Source organism: Callorhinchus milii, unplaced genomic scaffold (genome assembly GCF_018977255.1).
Source record: "Callorhinchus milii isolate IMCB2004 unplaced genomic scaffold, IMCB_Cmil_1.0 Scaffold20, whole genome shotgun sequence".
NCBI classification, from domain to species: domain Eukaryota; kingdom Metazoa; phylum Chordata; class Chondrichthyes; order Chimaeriformes; family Callorhinchidae; genus Callorhinchus; species Callorhinchus milii.
In genome coordinates this window covers 1,600,602-1,619,952 of record NW_024704761.1, presented here as the reverse complement: position 1 = coordinate 1,619,952, position 19,351 = coordinate 1,600,602, and the positions used below count along the sequence as shown (strand labels likewise).

At 44.1% G+C, this 19,351-nt stretch overlaps 1 protein-coding gene across 1 annotated transcript in view; it reads left to right on the top strand.

The window, feature by feature from the left end:
* The first annotated feature begins 2,358 nt into the window (after nt 1-2,358).
* LOC103175750 (calcium channel, voltage-dependent, T type, alpha 1G subunit) overlaps nt 2,359-19,351 on the top strand; it is a 158,173-nt gene continuing 141,180 nt past the window's right edge. The window contains 1 exon segment of the mRNA XM_042342353.1: nt 2,359-3,156. Coding sequence (XP_042198287.1) covers nt 2,849-3,156 — 308 coding nt within the window. The 5' untranslated portion in view covers nt 2,359-2,848.

Below are 19,351 nucleotides of genomic sequence, written 5' to 3'. Positions count from 1 at the left end.
ACCGACTGAACCTGGCGACAGCCTCAGCCTTGTCGTTTCGCCCCCAAAGCACTCCACTCCACGGTGTATCCCCTGAAGAAGCCACCCACCCACCCACCCAAAAGCCATTGGTCACGCAGTACAACGCGAACCAGCCCAATTGGGCGGGAATCCGCCCAACCCAGCCCAACCCGCCCACGTTGCCTGAGCCGCGCGGGGCGGGGCGAGGCGGGGAGGAGCCCACCGCCGCTGGAGCCGAGCGAGCTGTGATGGGACAGCGGAGACAACCAATCAGCGTCTCCGGTGGCGCGCAGGCTCCACCCTCCCCGCTTCCCCGCCCGCCCCCTCGCGCCGTCGATTGGTCAGGACGTGGAGCAAAGGAACCAATGGCAGTGGGCGAGGTGGCCAATGGAGCGTCCGATTGGTCGCTTGAATCCTCTCCCCCCCCCCCCCGCCCCCTCGAAGGCTTCCAGCCAATGGTGGCAGGGGAGGTGGAGTGGGCGGGGCCGAAGTGGCGGTTGGTGGTGGTGGGGTGGAGGGTGGGGCTGAGATTGACCAATGACGAGCTCGCGGGAGGGCGTGCGCGCGAGCTGGAGCCCGAGTCCAGCTGTTGACGCCACTGGGCGGGGCGAAGGGCGCCCCCGATGATTGACGCGCGCGCTGGCCAACAGGAGTAAGGCGATGGGCCGGGGCCGCCGGGGACAGTCAATAAGCGGCGCTGGGGGGTGGGGGGAGGCGGGACTCGCGGCTCGCCTGCCTGAAGTTGGGCTGGGGATTCCAGCTGTGAGGTGCTGCAGGTTCCCCTGTGTGGGCAGAGAGTCCGTCAGCTCCAGCTCCAGCTCAGAGAGAACAGCCACTTGCACCACCAGAGAGGGAGGGAGGGAGGGAGGGAGGGAAAAGAAAAGAAGAAAGAAAGAAAGAAGATTGAGAGAGAGGGAGAGAGAGAGAGAGAGAGAGCAACAGGACTGCAATCAACAACTCCCCATCAGCATCCATCCCTTCAACTGCTCCCCAATTTTGTTTCCTCTCTCTCCTCCTCTCCTCTCCTCTCCTCTCTCACACACTCACCAACACCAACGACACCCCCACCCCACCACCCAACGCACACACACACACACACAGAAAAAAGAAAAGAAAAAAAAAGGATAAGAAGCTGGAAGGATTATTCTGTTGGAGGAGCAGAGAGGACCTGCACCGGTTGTTTTTGCCTCAATAATAAAAGATCGTTTGGGAGAGTGGGAATTCTATTTTTTCTTCTCTTCTTCAACACCCCCCCCCCCAATTCACCAACAGCCAACCAACCAACCCAACAGCCAACCAACCAACCCAACAGCCAACCAACCAACCGACCCAACAGCCAACCAACCAACCAACCCAACAGCCAACCAACCCAACAGCCAACCAACCAACCAACCCAACAGCGCAACCAACCAACCGACCCAACAGCCAACCAACCAACCAACCCAACAGCCAACCAACCAACCCAACAGCCAACCAACCAACCCAACCCAACCAACCAACCAACCAACCCAACAGCGCAACCAACCAACCAACCAACCCAACAGCGCAACCAACCAACCCAACAGCCAACAAACCAACCAAACCAACAACCAGTCAACCAACCTCCTCCCTTCCCTTCTCCCTCCCCCCCACCTCACACACTCGCTTCTCTCCAGGATGCACCTGGTTTAATCTCCATCAGCCTTCTCGCCTTGGATGGACACCAGGAACCATGCGCGTGGGGTTCTGTGTCTGTCTCCACAAGAAACGACACCAATCGTCATTGCTGCCTCTGAATAAAACCAGGGAAAAGATTCCCCTCCCCGTGCTTGGGGGATACTCCTTCCTCTGAAGACAACAGGCGAGAGAAGAAGAAGAAGAAGGAGGAGGAGGAGGGAGGAGAGAGGATTTACATGCATCCAATTTCGCTCTCCGTATCCCTGTTTGCATTACAGTATTTTCTTTTTCGGAGTGAGTGAGTGAGTGAGTGAGAGGAAGAGAAAGAGAGAGAGAAAGTGGGGGCAAATAAAAGACATGATCGTCCCTGCTTTGCAAGCTGGATAAATCGATGATTACCCACCAATTGCAGACAACTACTTCATCCCTGTAGGACACGAGGGAGAGAGAGAGAGAGAGAGAGACACACACAGAGACACAGAGACAGAGGGAAAAGGTGGAATTGCAAAAGCCACAAAATCTCAAGTAACAGCAATATATTTTTTTCCTTTCCTTTTTCGAGAGAGAGAGAGAGACTCAAACAAAAAAAAACAACACCACCACCACGGGGCATCGTTTCTTGTTGGGATTTCACACTGTTTGTTGTGACTTTAACCCCCCACCCACCCACCCACCCACCCAAAGAAAAAAATGGATCCGACAGAAGATCTTGGATGAATTGGAAGAAAGTGGTGAATTCACCCCTGAATTTTACTTTGATCGGTGTGGAGAAATTGCATTTTTTTTTTTGGTAATTATTATCACAAAAAAAGCAAGAGCATTTTCTCCCCCCAAAGAAGAAGAAGAAGAAGAACGAGCAGGAGAAGGAGGAGGAGGAGAAGGAGGAGGAGGAGGAGAAGGATTCCTTGACTTCTGACAATGCCTGGCAATGGTTCCCAATTGACTCCTAAAGGGGGCAATTGGACGCTTCGTTGCTGTTGCTGCCTTTAGGAAAGGAAAACAAAAAAACTTGAGATAGAGAGAAGCTGTGGTCAGCTCGTTTCTTTGCGGGATTCCTATTTTATATATACACACACACACACACACACATATATATATATATATAAAAAAAAGGCAAAAACAAATCGGTTTAATCCAAAGCCAAGAAAAGGGGGAAGAGAGGAGGAACCGTAACGTTGGTGGCAAAGCGACCATGGCTGAAGAAGATGCGCCTGGAGATCACATGCAGACAGGTGGAGGCGAGGGCAGGTCCTCCCTGCCCAGCACCTTCATCAAGCTCAACGACTTGGACCGAGAAGGCAAGGCGGCGGAGGCAGAGGAGCCCGGCTCTGAGGGTCGGGAGCCCGGCTCGGGGTGCGGGGAGACCCCGGAGGGTGACCCACAGCAGAGGAGGGCTGAGCAGGAGCACCTGTCCTACCCCGCACTCGCCCCCGTGGTGTTTTTCTACATGAAGCAGACGACGCGACCCAGAAGCTGGTGCCTTAAGCTGGTCTGTAACCCATATCCTTTGCCAGCCTCGCACACCGCACTCACGGTAGGGGGAGGGGAGGGAAAGGGGGGTCTTTAAATGGTTGTCATGTATTATATTCGCTGCTCTCCCCCACCCCCCAGCCCTCGCTCTCTCTCTCTCTCTCTCTCGGTGAGTGGGCTTTAACTGCTCAGTTGCTCAGAGAGAGAGAGAGAGAGAGTGGTGGTGGAGGGGGGAGAAAGTTCATGTATGAGCATCCTGTCCGTGTTACGAAATAACGAAGTACACCCCTTCCCTACTTGTACTTGTACTTGTACTTGCACTTGTACTTGCGCCAGTGATTTGTTTTCCCCCCCCAAAAAAAGATAATAATTACTGGATGTGAAGTCACATCCCAGCGCGCAAATTTAAATCCCAGAATTAAATGTATTCGCAGTGTGTGGGAAACTGAGTCCTGTCAGTGTCCCCCCAGCGATGCTCCAACGTTAGGTACCAATATCCCAAGTTTACCTACTTCCCTGAAGATACTTGGCTTTCAGGTATTGCGAGTGAGTGTGTATGTGTGTGTGTGTGTGTGTGTGCATACATAAATATAAATAAAAGTGTGTGCCTTACAACATATTTCAAGGAGGTAATCTTGCTTATCAGCGAGATATGGGAACTCATCCCCCCCCCCCCCCCCCCCCCATCCCCAAAGCAAAGTGCCATCACAGATAAATCTTTACAGGGGTGATTGCACCCATTTTTGGGGTGAGAAATCGCTTTGGAATCACATCAAACCCCGTGTGACTTGTTTCGAGCCTTGCCTGCAGGATGTTGGATATCTTCGTTGTCTCAAAGGATCCTTTCATAAGGAGAAAAACACATACGTGCGGAGTAACATGGTACCCATTCAATGTGCGCACTCTTGGGTTCGAGTTGGATTGTGAATATGTGTACGCGTATCTAGGTACAGGGCATGTGCATGTACATGAGCAAAGCCCTGTGAATATGTCGGTCCAAGCATGTTTTACACATACAATCATCCTGTGTCACACAGCTGGGTAACAGAAAAGGCTGAACACAGAGGAGGTGGAGTGGGATAACGTGGAGGCTCTTGCAAGAATTTATTTTTGTTTGTTAAAAAAATAACCAAATGGCAGCATCCTCCACACATTTCACTTCCTTTGTGTGAATAGGGCAGTGGACAATAAGACCGAGAATTCGCCTCACCAAGATCGGATAGACTAACTGAGTCCTTAGCTTCTGGAGGTGGAGGGCTCTTTAGACCTGTTTTGTTCACAAGACAAAGCATCGCAGGTTCTTTTCACCTTGTCTGTTCTCTTTGAGAATGGCAAATATTCCTGTGCACTCCCAAGAAATGCCCAGTGGTGTTTCGACTCTTGAGAAACTCATTGCGTTAAGCAGTCAGGCTCCTGAATAATCAATTTGTGCTTTCAGTTCTGTTGCATTCAAAGACTTTCTCGTCTCTGTTTTGTTGATCGCTCTTTCTGTTAAAATTAAAAGGTGTCTGACAAGGTGCTGGGTGAACAGATCAGTCCGAGCATGTTTCTCTCCTACACAGAGAATTACAAAGTTCAGTCTTACTGACTCAGTAAGAAACAAAAGGTCACATTAAAGTGCATTTTAAGACGGTCATTCAAAATAGGGTCTGTATTTTGTTCAGAATTACAGAGCTTCTTGGACTGACGCAAATTAATAAATGTTGTCCTAGGTTTGTGTATCTAGACTAAGGCTGCTCTCCTGGAAGTTTCCAGGTACTGGCTATAGCTGGCGTGAGTTCAAATGCTAAGTGGAGGAAAATATGGTGAAATTGAGTCCCAATCCTGAGCTATACCAGTTTCTGTCTTTGCATACACAGTCATTACACTTGACAGCAGTTCCCTGTGAAGTGTTTTGAGACATTTTGGCACTATAGGCAGTTTCAAAAGCACAATTTTTTTTGGTGGGGGGGATGAGAGCTGAGTTTTCATTAAACTCTTGATTCTTCACAAGCTGCAGATCATCAAAAACTCTGCAGCTTGTGTACTCTCACGCACCAGGAACTCCATCCCACGGTCCCTTTGCCTCGCTTCCTCCCTTGCATCCTTCAAGGCCGGTCTCAAGACCCTTCTCTTCGACCGTGCCTTTGGTCTCCCTCCCACCTCTCTGCCTTCCCTCACCCCTACCCCACCCCTCCCCCATGCTCGGGCCCCAACATCTGATTGTTCAGCGCTTTGGGACGTCCTCCCAACGTGAAAGGCACTCTATAAATGTAATTTTATTGTTGTTGTTGTACATCAGAGCCACGCTTTGCGCTTGCTATCACATTGTGGCTCTTTTAACGATGCATAAAGATTAGAAAAATTCATGAGTTGTCTTTAAAACTGTAATTCTGCCACCTTAGGGGACATGTTTTGTGGATCAGAGACACCTTTATGGGTACTTTACTAGTCACAGTGAAGTCCACACTGGATGCTGGTTGGATTTTAAACCCCTGCAGTTTTCTCTGTTTGAAGAAGTCTGCTGCTTCGAATAGGCATAATATACATCAACAATTTGCATTGATACAGCACCTTTAACGTAGGAGAATGGAGAACATCTCAACTGCTTTTCGAAATCTGAGTGAAAGCCAAACCTGGGAGGGAGATAGGGAGAAGGTGGCTGAAGGGATGCTTATAGAGATAGGTGTTTAGACAGGTTTTGAAAGCAAAGAGAGCGAGAGAGACTGTTTTTGGGACCCTGCTGTGCGCAATTGGCCGCCGTGTTTCTCTCACAAAATCTACATTCAATTCACTTTACAGTCAATTCTGCGAAGCACTTTGAGACATCTCGAAGACATGAAAAGACTCTATAACAAATGCAAAGATTTATTATGACTATTTGCACATAATCCCGCTGAACCCCTGTATCGTTGAAAATATCCCCAATCACATTTTAAAATATATTTTTCTTTGTTACTTAAGAAGCAGAGCGAGCAGTGGTGCAGAATTTTGAGGAGATAGCACATATTGTTTTCCCACCCACAGCATAAACGGTAGTTGATTGTAGAACCCATAGTAGTTTTTTTTAATAAAGGAAATTATTTTAAATATAAAAGGGTATGGGGAAAAGGAAAGGCTAGGAAATAGAATTTAATGAATTACTCTCACCAAGAACAGACATAGACACAGTGGGAGTGAATGGCCTCCTTCTATGTTGTAAAATTCTGTGTTTCTATAAACGTATTCAATTTCTGGCTATCATGTTATCTGTTAGGACACAGAGATCCTAAGTGAGAATATTCTTGTTTGGTTCTCAATGTTGGTGTTTCAGAGACTCCTCGTATAAGAAACCTCTCATCCTTTTTTTTAGTGCACAAGCTACATGATGTATCTAGACAGCCATCAGCAGAGTCACAGAGCAACCCTAGGCTTAGCATTTGAAAACCCATCTTCTTTTATTAGGAGTGTCATTTTCAGATTAAAATCCAATTTAAAGATAGTTGCTCTGAGGTTATTAAAGGTGAAAACATGTCAATTCACTTCACAGTACATTCTGTGAAGCGCTTTGAGACATCTCAAAGACATGATAAGGTGATATATCAAATGCAAGTATTATAATTATTAATCTCACAGTCTAGACTAAGACTCGAGCGCATTGTTGGGGAGTGCTGCATTGTCAGAGGAGGTGTCCTTCGGATACAATGTAAAACCGAGGTTTTGTCTGCCTGTGCAGGTTAAAGATGCCACAATACATTTTGAAAAGAGAATTAAGTTTCTCCCAGAGTCCTAGAAGACAGTCCTCCAAAATAAATTGGTCATTTACCTCCAGGCCATTTGTGGGACATTGCTGTGAGGAAATTGGCTGCCACATTTACCTACAAATAAATAGTCACTGTAGTTAACAGTAATTATTATAAAGGGCTTTAAGACATTTTGACATTATATGTAGGCTCTGCATTGAATGCAGAGGTTATTATTGTAATTTAGTTTTTGCTCTCAGATGCTGAATGATCTGCTGTGGATTTCAAGTGTTTCTGTTCTTTATGACTGTTTTTCTAGCCTCCATGGTGTTGGTGGTGGGGGGAAACGAACAGTCACAGCATCGAAGTGTTGATCTCATCAGGAGAACTTGATGCTTGCTTTGCCTTTGATTCAGCTAAATACAGGCAGATCCAATTTTTTAAATGTACATTCCTCGATCTTTACTCCAGTCATTTCTCAGCTCTGAGGTGCGTGTAGGATAATAGAAAGTTGGCACCACTCGTGAGGCTGCTGTTCAGTCAAGCAGTTCTGATGGTATCATTACCTCCAAGAGCGAAGTACTGCAGAATTCTGATGGTGAATTACTATCTACCACTCTCACCTAGATATTTATACATATTATACATATACATAATACATATTCCGTCATAATAAAATAATCAAGCACATTTCACGTCAGAAGGATATCTCGAACCGCTGCATAGGTTTCACTGTAAAGCGTAGTTACTATGTATTTTGTAGATGAACGTGCAGTCAATTTGTGCACACGAATGTCATTCAAACAGCCATGAAATGAATGGCCGATTTTAAATTGGGTGGATTGTTGGGTAGGACACTGGGAGATAATCTGGTGCAACGTAGCACAAAATTTGTTGATATTCTTAAGGTGCGACTTGTCCTAATTATCAAATTCTGCCCCATAGAACCTATAACCCAAACATATCCCAGGAAGATTGTGTTTCGGAAGGGTTGAAGAAATTTTTCTCCTGATGTCTGCTTGTGCAAATGCATGCTGTTGTTGTTGAAAAGGTAAAAAAAAAAAATCTGTCAGTTAATGGTAGATGGCAGATGCTGTAAACATGGATTTCTTGGTTGCATATTCCCTTAAAATCGCCCTCTCCTCCGGTTGCTGGGCAGATGGCTTTAGCAATTAGAAGCTGAGCTAATAGCAATTTGTGCAACTTAACCGTTGGAATGTCAGCAACTTCAGTGACGGAGTGCCTTGTACCTTAGAGCAATCAATTGCAATTTACAACCCAGCGGCTTGGGATGTCCTCCTGACATGAAAGATGCTCTACAAATGTAATTTGCTGCTGCTGTTGTTGTTGTTGTTGATGTTTTAGCGCACAGGAAGTGACATCAATGTGACTTCTGCAGATAATCATTTGATACAGTGCCTTTCATGTCAGGAGAATGTCCTAAAGTGCTTCATGGGATATACAGTAAAGTGTAATGATTGTGTATTTTTTAGGCAAACACAGCAGCCAATTTGCACACAGCAATGTCCTACAAACAGCCAAGATGTGAGTGACCAATATTATTTGGGGGATCATTGGCCAAGACATCCAAAGTAACTCTCTTCTTTACAAAAGTGCCATAGGGTCTTTAACGTCGACCTGAACAGGCAGATGGCAGTTTAACGACTCATGTCACGACTCCCAAAACAGGCAATGTATCATTTAATCCGTAGGACTGTACCTCTAACAATGTACTATACCCCCACTACTTTGGAGTGTCAGTTTAGATTGTATGAGTTTCAAGCACCAAAGTGAGGGTTTCAACCCACATCATTCTGGCTCAGAGGCGAGAGTGCTACCGACTAACCCAGGCTGACGCACAATGTACAAGACGGATAGGAGTAAGTCAAAGGATGGGCTGAAATGGGATCGAGGGGCTCGTTAATTTGATAAAACACAGCAGCGACACTCGACTAGTGTCTGGTGTCACCAAAGCAGAAGATTCCATTAAAAAGATCCTCGAATGCGGTCAGTAATGTGCATTAAATGCAGAAATTATGAAAAGAATTTAGAATAAATCAATTTAATTAGCAACCAGCATTCAGACAATAAGCTCTCAAAGGTATGAGAGGAAAACAGGGCTAAAATTATTACAAGCATTGTGAACAGCTGAGAATTGTGTCCTTAAAAATGCAAATAGCATCTGTGATTCCGAGCGTCTGTAGCTTGGCTCGGATAATGCACTGTGTCATCTTGGGCATCTTCCATATATTTTTCTTTGCTTTTATAATAAATACCAAGTTGTGCCAATATGTATTTTTGTGGGGGGGTTAGCCGGGTGTCTGACACTTGCAGAAACCCATGCTTAAGAAACTAAATGCTACTTTCAGTTCATTCTGACTTGTTGCAGCGATCAGTAGAATTCCATTGGGAAATAGCAGAAGAAGCGAGTAGTGTGAGATTAAGTGACTTTCTTCAAAGGGTGAGAAATCACATCTTTTTGATTCTGTGAAATTGGCCAAGTGCCTTCCTAGAGAGACGCCCGTGTCAGGACATGCGTGACGCAGAGTTGAAAAGCAGCCAGAGTTATATGATGAATGCCCCCACATCATACTCTAATAGCACAGGTTGTAATGTATGACATTGGCGTAATGAGGGATACTTGTGGAGAAACACACCTTGGCTATCTAGTAAATGCATGCACACTTTTTTCATCTTTCTGTTTCATTTAGAGCATGTTTTGATTCCTGGAAACTATACAGTGTAGTTAAAATTATTCCTCATCTGGGCACTTGTTGTCTCAGTTTTGGTCCCCCTGTGTAAATAACCCATGTATCCTCTACCCCTTCCCCACATGTTTGAAAGAACCAGTTGCTTTATTGGCAATAAAAGAGCATGAATCAATAATAGCCGTAAATATGTATGGAATGGCTGGGTACATAAATATTAATAATAATCCTTATATTTCATACAGCACCTTTCAATTTTGGAGGATGCCTCAAAGCGCTTCAGGATGTACTGTTAAGTAACTGTAATTTGTACTCAAATGTGACAACCCCCTTGTGCACAGCAATGTCCCACAGATAGCCATAAATAGGTGGCATCGACCAGAAATGAGTTTATGTCTGTGTTTTGTGTGTGTTGGGTGGATCCTGGCTGTGCATTTGTCATGCAGGTTCGATTGTCATTCATTTCAAATGCAAGGATTATTATTATTATTTCCCGACCACCAACCAGCATTCTGTCAAGGCTGGGGCAAAACACATCTTCAACAGCTCGGTGCTGTGCAGCGAGCAAAAGGCATCTTTCCAACAGATGAGAACCAATTAAGAAGGCCTTTGATTTAATCAGCCCCAATTCAGATCCATCTGCTTAAGCAGGTTGGGAAATGCCACACATGCTGCCTGCCTCAGTGCATATGACTCCTCAGCCAATTATGTTCCCAACACTTTCACTGACCAAATCAGGTTATCATCTCCCAGTCAGAATGGCAGTGTTTTCCCTTGATCGCTTGACCTCTCCCACTTGATTTCTTGACCTCTTTGCCCTGACCTTCTGTTCCTATGGTATTCTGGAAACGGTGAATAGTTGGATGACATTGTGTTTATTCGTTATTTTATTTCCTGATCATCATCCGATTCTTTGATTTGGGGCACCTAGTATTGGGAAGGATATAACCATCCTTGGAGGGTGTCCAGTACTGTTCACCAGATTAATACCCGGACCGAAAAGGTTTAACTGTTGTGAGAGGCGAGGTCGGCTGGGGTTATGCTCCATAGAGTTGGAAAGGTTAAGGATTGATTTGATTGGGCTATTTGGAAAAATGAAAGGATTTCACAGGCTAGATACTAAACTCTGCTCTTTGATAGGAAATAGATACCCTCTAATCAAATACTTTGTGGAGTGGCCTTTGCTGAAGTATACAAATTTATATGATAGATGTATATATATGCACACGGCTGAGCTGCACAGCGGTTGATTGTCAATCAGTGCCTCTCTCTTGACAGCGGCTTGGTAATGGGGCTGCCATACCTTTTGAAACATTTCAGAGGCTAACACACAAAAAGAGTACTGTTTCTACAATAAGATTTTGGTGATAAATATTTTCTGGCAGACCCTTTCCTGCAGCTTTGTTCATGTGACGGAATTTCGACCCCTGCAAGGCTGTGGAGCATTGCTGTTAGCAAATTGATTGCCGCGTTCACCTTCAGTCACTACACGTTACGGAATAATTCTGCAAAGCGGTTTGAATGATTTGACATGACAAGGCACAATATCAAATGCAATGATAATGAATATATTTACTTCGTGAATTCAAATCAAATCGGCTGCTCATCTTATTGCTTTTTATGGGATATCATGGTGCAGATTAGCTGTTGCATTTGCCTGTGTACATTCACTTCATTAATCAGTTACACAAAGCGCTTTGAATTGTTTATTTTTATATGAAAGGCACTGCATAAATGCGAGTCATTCTCTAATTGAGCGGAGGTGCCGAGAATCAGTCTTATTGAGCTTAGCCTAATCCTTGAAGAGCCTTTTCTTCTTCCTTTGAGGTACCTCAGCAGAGGTCTTGCACGAATAACACATCCCTGGCTATTCCGTGCAGCGCTTGAACGTTTGTGTAGGACTGAGTCCAGCTTCACAGCAGCTTTTTCTCATTTAATGTATTATATGAGCCTCGAGTACCAGAGACAGGAATTCTAGTCAAGGTTTTCTGCCAATAAAATTCCAAATTTACTGCTCTTTGAAGTTTTAGTTTTAGTTAGTTTAGTCAGATTGCCATTTTCTTGAGGTTTCCCAGGCCTGGGCTGGTAATTTCCCTGACTTGTGTCCTCTTTCCCCTGTCACCATTCTATTCTCCTTTGATTTTAGATTTGAATTAAACAATGTACGAGAATAGTGAATGACCACAGTGCAGGTCAAATCCCTGACTGTCCAGCGTCTTCGGACGTCCTCTTGACGCGAATGGCGCTTTACAAATGTAATTTGTTATTGTGGTTGTTGTTTAGCGGACCTGGTTTAGCCGAGTAAGGGTGGCAGCTAAACCATTAGGCTGTTCACATATGACCCGTGTGTCTGTTTAGTCTGATCAATATGTAACCCGGCGATGCAGGAAGCAGTCCATTGTTATCAGTTAGGGTCAGAGCTATTGAATTCCCTCAATCAATAGCAGAAATGTTTACATTTTGTGCGTGTGTTGAGCGGAATGAGAGTTGGCAGCACTTGGCGAACACAATAACTTTGGCCTCACTGGAGTCACTGCACACTCTAAGGCCCAGTTAGAGCAAATGCCAGAGACGCCACAGCACAGCTCAGCTCCTCGTCTCCTCCACTAAATTAATCCCAATTGTAAGCAAACTCGAGCTGCTCTTGCCCTGTGAACTTGTCATGTGCTGGGCAGTCGATGGGCTGTTTGAAATGCATCACTTGCAGAGAGCTTTGTCTGAGCTGCATTGAATATAATATTTGTGGCACCAAAATCATTAAACCAGAGCACTGGCATACAAAGTATAGAAACTTTCCAGGTTTTTTTTATGCACACACACAAACTCATATCAGAGTCACAGAACAAGTTTTTTATGCTGAGGCTTTGCAAAACTGTTTATAATATAACAAGGTTTCATTGTGCTGTCATTTTACTGTAATTCACAATGCACGATATCAAAACTTGAATTTTCTCCCATCTTTATATCGCTTTACTCCCTATGTAGCTTCCTCTGGCTCAGTTGGCAACAGTCAAATTGTGTCCGGGTCAGAAATTTGTGGATTCAAACCCCAGGATGTCAAGACTTTGAACTGATTCTCAGACTGTGGAGATGCAAGCTGGGATCCCAGTCTGGGCTGAGATAGCCAGTGTTGCCAACTCAGTTAATTTTAATTAACTTTAGGTAGTGCACTTTCAGCCACTGCGTCCGAAACTTTGGAACATTCTTTCTCTCGGTATCTCCCCCTCCCACCAGCTCGGTGTCATGCTCTGCCACTGTCAGCGCTCTGGGATGCTACCCTGTGTGAGGGGTGCTTTATAAATGCAAGTTGTTGTCACTGGGGAAGCATTGAGGGCTGCAATTGACCTCAGCCATCCGTGGTTTTGGGAAGAGAAATATCAGTCAGCCAGGGTCTCTCAATCACAGTCAGGAGATCCATTGTTGGAAGGTGCTGGTAAGTGGGCATTGGGTGAGGACTAAATCAGACTTGGCTACCCACTGTCCACGTAGACTCATACATGAACAAGGGCTGTAGGGCATGGTATACTGAGATGCTCAGAGCTTCTGGAAGAAGGGAAGGAATCACTCATTTTAAGGAAACGAGGAGAGGGAAAAGATTGAAGGAGAAAACTTGGCAGGAGGAAAGAGGGAACTAAAAGCAGCCTCAGATGGATGAACTGGCACAAAGCACAGAGAGCTTGAATCCACATTGAATTTGCTGCGCTGGTTGGTTTAAGAAATGTGCACGAGATGTTGATTATCTCAAGCTGCAGGATATAGATGTAAGAGTAAAGCACCGTGACACATGGTGGCTTAGGGCTGATGTTGGGTTTCATGCTTAGGATTTCCTTTAGCATGTGGATCTGAACTCCATCCAAACTACACCGTCTGGGTCTCATTTACAGACAGCGTAGGACCTCCATCTCTGACGGGGCATCGAACCCTCGGCTTTCCTCTCTGCCTGGCAGACTGACAGCTCTCCCTGTGAGCACTGAATAGGAGTCACTGAGGAATCTCAGCAAGAACAAGGGAGTAAACGACACAGAACCGCAGATTATACTCGTCACATTTTATTTTTCTTGGCTATTGTAACATCCAACCACATCATGGTCTCACGAACAATGTAAAAGTTCATCGCCGTCTATTTAATTGCATTCTGATTAATTCAAAGTCCTTCCTCCCTTCTCCTTTGCCAGTCATTTATTCGTGTGCGTGTCTGTGTGTTTGGGTTACCCTTGGAGAATGAGCTACTGGTCTGTGCAAAATCACGAATGGAGAACGTTGGCTCTTGGGTTGCGAGAGGATCATGGAAGGGGATGAAAGAGGAAAGGGGGTGAGCGCGGTGGATAGATTGGAGTTGGGGAGTGGCTGGATATGGGTCGGAATTCATACAAGGGCCAAATAAGCAACACAATTTGAGTGCATCAAAGAGATGTTAGATTTTATCATCATGTGTGGTCAGATCAGTAAGATTTTAGCTCCAGGACAGACCATCAATTAGCATCTGCTGGGCTGCAGGAAATCTTTTGGTACAGTGAGTTTTTTTTTAAACTGTTATAATATAATAGACTCTGTACATACAGCACCAATTGCATCAGATAAACACCTTAATTATTTGGGACGACGTCTGAATCTTACTTTTGAAAGGGAGTGTTTGTACTCTCAAGAAATAAATGAAGTTTGCCTGAGTCAGTGTTACTTACTTACACGTTCTCAGAGTCTCTTTTCCTGGATGTATATGTCTCTGTGGATGAAGTTCCATGGATGATCTTTAGGACCACTATTTACTGAGCCAGCGTACACCAGAGAGTGTTGCATTACATTGACAGTCAGTGTAGTGTACACCAGGATAATGGTGAGGCACTCAGCACTAGGTACCAGTGAGAAGCAGCTGAGTATTTATAGCGAGACATAGAACAATCTTGGCCCGGAGACAAAAAGAGATGGAATAGTATCTTTCAGAGAATAATAATACAATAATCCTTACATGTGATATAGCACCTTTCACGTCAGGGGGACATTCAGTGAGCTTCACAGGATTACCTGGAAAGTGGGCGAATGAATAAATTCATCGCAATCTGCTTTGGCATCTTAACATTTAAAAAAGGCAAAATGTAGATCTCAAGCATTGAAGAAGGTATTTAAACCATTCTTTCTCTAGCCTGTAAAATAGTTTTGTGTGTTTCATGCTGCATAGCAGTGGACGTTAAATCATGTGCGTGACATTATGGCTGAGCTTGCGCTCGGGTGGGGCTGACAGGCTGGATATGAGGGGTAAGCACTTTTCTACCAGTGTTCAGTTCCTTCTAGATTTTGGCCCCTACCCACAGAAATAAATAACAAGAACCACATTTCAATCAATCTCCTACAGCTTTGTAGCTCAAGCCACATCTCATGGCTGCCAACCTATTGGATTCGAGTCTGGGTTAAAACAAATGAACTTTTTTTTTGTTTTCTGACCTGGATGAGTTTAAGTGCTGGAACGATTTAGGCCCTGATGTACTAGGAACAGTAAAAGGCCAATTGGCCCATTGTGTATGGCACCTCCTCCACACACAACGCAAAGTATATCCTTCACTCCACCGCTCCTGGGGACAGCTGTGTAGTGGCAAAGTTTGATCCGCAGAGGTCCAGCATGATTGGAAACTGTTCTTAGATTGTGTGGTTTGTGTACTTTGTGTAATATTAATCCTGGCATTTGATATAATGCCTTATCACGTCAGAAGGACGCCTCAAAGTGCTTCACAGAATTTATTGTGAAATGGTATGACTATGTATTTTGGCAAATGCAGAAGCACAATTGCACACAGCAATGTCTTCCACAAGCAGCCCAGCAAGGACCAGTGTCGATTTAGTTTCAATCAAGAACCACAACTTGCATTTATTCTGCACCCTTCACTTAAAGGAAAACTGTTTCGCAAAAATATTATTGGTCAGAAATGAAATTAATAATATAATTGATCAGAAATAAAGTGAATAGTTTTACGGAGGCAAACACAGCAGTTAATCTGTGCCTGCGATATCCCTGAACAACAATGAGATGAGCCGGCAATTCATTTGAATTTAGGGGTGAATCTAGATGAGGAGGGGAATATAAACCAGGATAAATGGGATCATGTGAAATACTTTTTAAAAAAAATGAAGAAATCACATTTTGGGTTTTAGTTTTTAGGCTGGGATCATGGTGGAGCATCAATACCTGATGATCGTGTATTTGAACCACTGTATGTAAAATCTAATTTCGCAATCATTTCTGCACATAACTTGCCGTCAGCGGTTGGCAGCTAGTCAGCCCTGTATCGGCACATTCCCACAATTAAAAACTATCAGAAATATTTCTACCCAGTCATTTCTGGTAAGTTTTCCAAATCTTGAAGAACACTGTGGAGCTCCGTGCTTCTATCTTCATTTATTTGCTGTGATTTTAATCATCTGGGTTTTTATTCCCCATGTTTTTCATATTTCATGCAATAGCTGTACACATGTTTTGATATTCGCTTTCAGAAGCTCTGTGTACCCTTATTAAATGTTGCTATGGTGACGATCTTTGCCATGAGGCTTTTGTTTTATCATCCCAGAATTTTCCACACAGAATTGTTTTAAGGTAGACTGCCAATGTCCTGAATGGTCAATATATGTGTCTGAATGATCCTCTTTGCTGTGTGTGTGTTCCTCTGGGCCTCTCCATTGCATCCTCCAGTGGTATCTGTCTTTACCCTTCTCTCTATCTGAATGCTTGACTTGATTCCCTGTAACCCATAGTACAATGTGTGACCCATACTTAAATTGTCTTTTCCTGGACTTGTTAAAGCTAGAGCATTGCTAAAGTGAACCTTTGCATCAAAGAGTCTAATTGACATCTCTCACATGCTTCTTTGTGCTCTCTTAGGCTTTCTTTTTAGCTATTGACTTACTCTTTATTTCCTGCATCTTTCCTGTGTCGAGAGGCCTCTGTAACCTCCACACAACCTCTCGGTTGGAGGGGCTGGCGGGGCCAGACAGGGCAGTCACAGCCTCGGTGCTCTCTCCAGGGCACACTCACACACACAGTGACCTGGTACACTCAGTGAACTATGGAGTTAGCCAGAATTTTAAACTAGATCTCGCAGGATGGACGAGTGTTCCCTGTGGGTGCGTCTTGGGTCAGGGTGTTGTTTTCAGCCAATTTAAATTCAAAGCTGTACTAACTGAGGATGTCTTTGGAGGGTTTGAGGAATTTTCATCTCTTCCTGTACAGAAAAGGTAAACACGTATTTAACAAGAAGTATCACTCTGTCTATTGCTGTCTGTGTCTTTCTCTGTCTCTGCCTGTGGTTATCTGTGTGTATCACAGAATCATAGCACAGAAGGAGGCCATTCAGCCTATCATGTCTGTGCCGTCTCTTTGAAAGAACTGCCAACTAGTCCCACTCCCCCATTTATGTGTGTGTCTGTCTATCTGTGTTTATAACTATGTGTGTGTCTCTTTGTCTCTATAAATATACCTACAGTAAAAGTTCAAAACACCATGTAGGGAAGAGTTGAGGCATTACAACTGTTCTGATTAGCCTCATCAACAACAACAAAATTACATTTGTATAGTGCCTTTCACGTCGGGAAGATGTCCCATAGGTTTCAAATGTGGGGGGAATCAGCTGGGTTTCTACCTAATATTCTGGCATTATAGACGAGATATCAAATTCCAGGATTGTTCTTATTATATTTCAGCAGAAAGCTGGCTGGTTTCCCACACCAAAACATGGTCATTCGATCACTGTCGTATTTGGACCGTCTGTAGGTTATATTGCTCGTGCAATGAAAGAATCTCAGTGCAAAATTGTAGGTACTTTAAGAAAAATTGCCACATTTATTAAAAAAAGTGACCTATGAAAATACATTACATGCAAATCTGCATTTTTATCTCTGAAAAAGTGAATGACTGCACTTTTAGAATTTTGCCGTCACTTCTGGGATTTCCAGCATGTTGGGTTGGAGCAGTTTATGTAACATAACACCAATCGTTATATTTGATACAGTGCCTATAACTTTAAAAATGTTTCAAAACTCTTCATAGAGTATTGCTGAAAAGTGTAGTGAATGTGTTTTTGTAATTAAACGTGGCAGCCAATTTGCACATAGCAATAGTGCACAAACAGCCATAAAGTGAGTGACTAATTTTATCTGGAGGATTGTTGGCCAGGACACCAGAAGAAACTCCCTTCTCTATTCCAATCATCTCATGGGATCTTTAATGTACCCTTTAACAGGCATACGGGGATCTGGTTTAATCTCTCAACCATGGACAATGCAGAATGCTAGCTGTGGATTCATTTGAGGTCACTATTGTATAACCTGGGGAGTCCAAGAGCCTTACTATGAGCCTACAAGACCATTTAAGTCTTTAAAATTTAGCTGCAGAATGTTAGCACGTTTTTAAATTCAGTCAATTTTCCACAGTACTTAAGAAGGTTGAATTGAAGAGGCTTTCACTATTTGGCGGGTTCTTAAATTTTAAGACAAAATGGTCTGTCGGGCCGAGACAACGTGGACCTTTGGAGCCTTTTAAATGAGCAGGAGCGTGGTGTTTGGGTTTGTAGAACATGAAGCAGAGTTGGATCTGAATTGATCTTATCGCCTGTTTAAACGAAGTGAAATTTTCTTTTTGGAGAATCAGGTTTACTTGACCTGCACATGTCTTTCAGCCTCTTTTAGCATATGGGAAGTTGCTCAGTAGTGGTGCCTAATTACTCAATCTGATATTGCCCAGAGACTCAGATATATAGCCTCTCATTGCGAACTACACCTTCCAGCCACTGTGCAGGGTGGCTCTGGAGGTAATGGAGTGCTCCAGAGGTATCAGCGCGGTAATGGAGTGGTTGAAGCAGTCCCGATCCGCAGAGGGACCTGCGATTCGAGGGCCTGAAGCAGTCATTTCATACGCACTGGAATCAGCAGCATGTTTGAGCTGCTGCTGTGGGGCTTTGCAGCTGAGCAGATTTAATATCGAGAAGTTATTTCCCCAAGTGCTGGCTCTATGCTGGCACAGCAGCCTTGTTGTTAAGCAGAGTGCGGAATACAATGAGGCCATTTTTATGACAAGACTTTTGTTTGTCGGGATCCGTTTATTTTTCAATACATTTTTTAAGGCCGATTGTCTCCTGCCACTTTCGCTTCTAAAAGGCCCGACTGGAGTTCAGTTCCACGTGGGGGGGGAAGGTCAGGCCTTCACTTAAAATGGTCATTGAATCAATCATATGTGTGACTGACAGAAAGCCTTTTTATTGTCCCATTTTTCTTGTCTCTGACCCTGTGGCGATGTGTGGTACTAGTGCCAACCGCCCTCCACTATCTCACCTGAATTTCTATTCTTTGTGATGCTCTTAGAAAACAGAAGAGTTTCTGTCTTATCCTGGCCAATGATCCTCCAGATTAATTGGTCATTCACTTCATGGCTGCTTGCCTGCAAATAGTCACTGCAATTGACACAACAGTTGACCTTAATTACACTGACTAAAGTGTCCAATTGGCTCAGTCACATTCTCATCTTTGGGTCAGAAGATTATGTATTCTGGGACACTGAGGCTGCTATTCCAAGCAGGATCGTAATTGTGGGGAATGTTACCCACTAAATGAAAGCAGAGTTTATACAATATCTCTTAAAAGATCAGTAAAAATCTACAGTCAACCTCTAATTTTCCTCCGTATTTTACATTGTTCATTATGTAATCCTTGTACTTCCTGTTACAATGTGATGAATGGACTTGCTCAGGAGTTTCTGTTCTGGAGTCCGTGAATTGAAAGAAGTCTTGAGCTAGTTTTAAGCCTGAGGTGAAAGATGAATGCTTTAATCATCCCTGT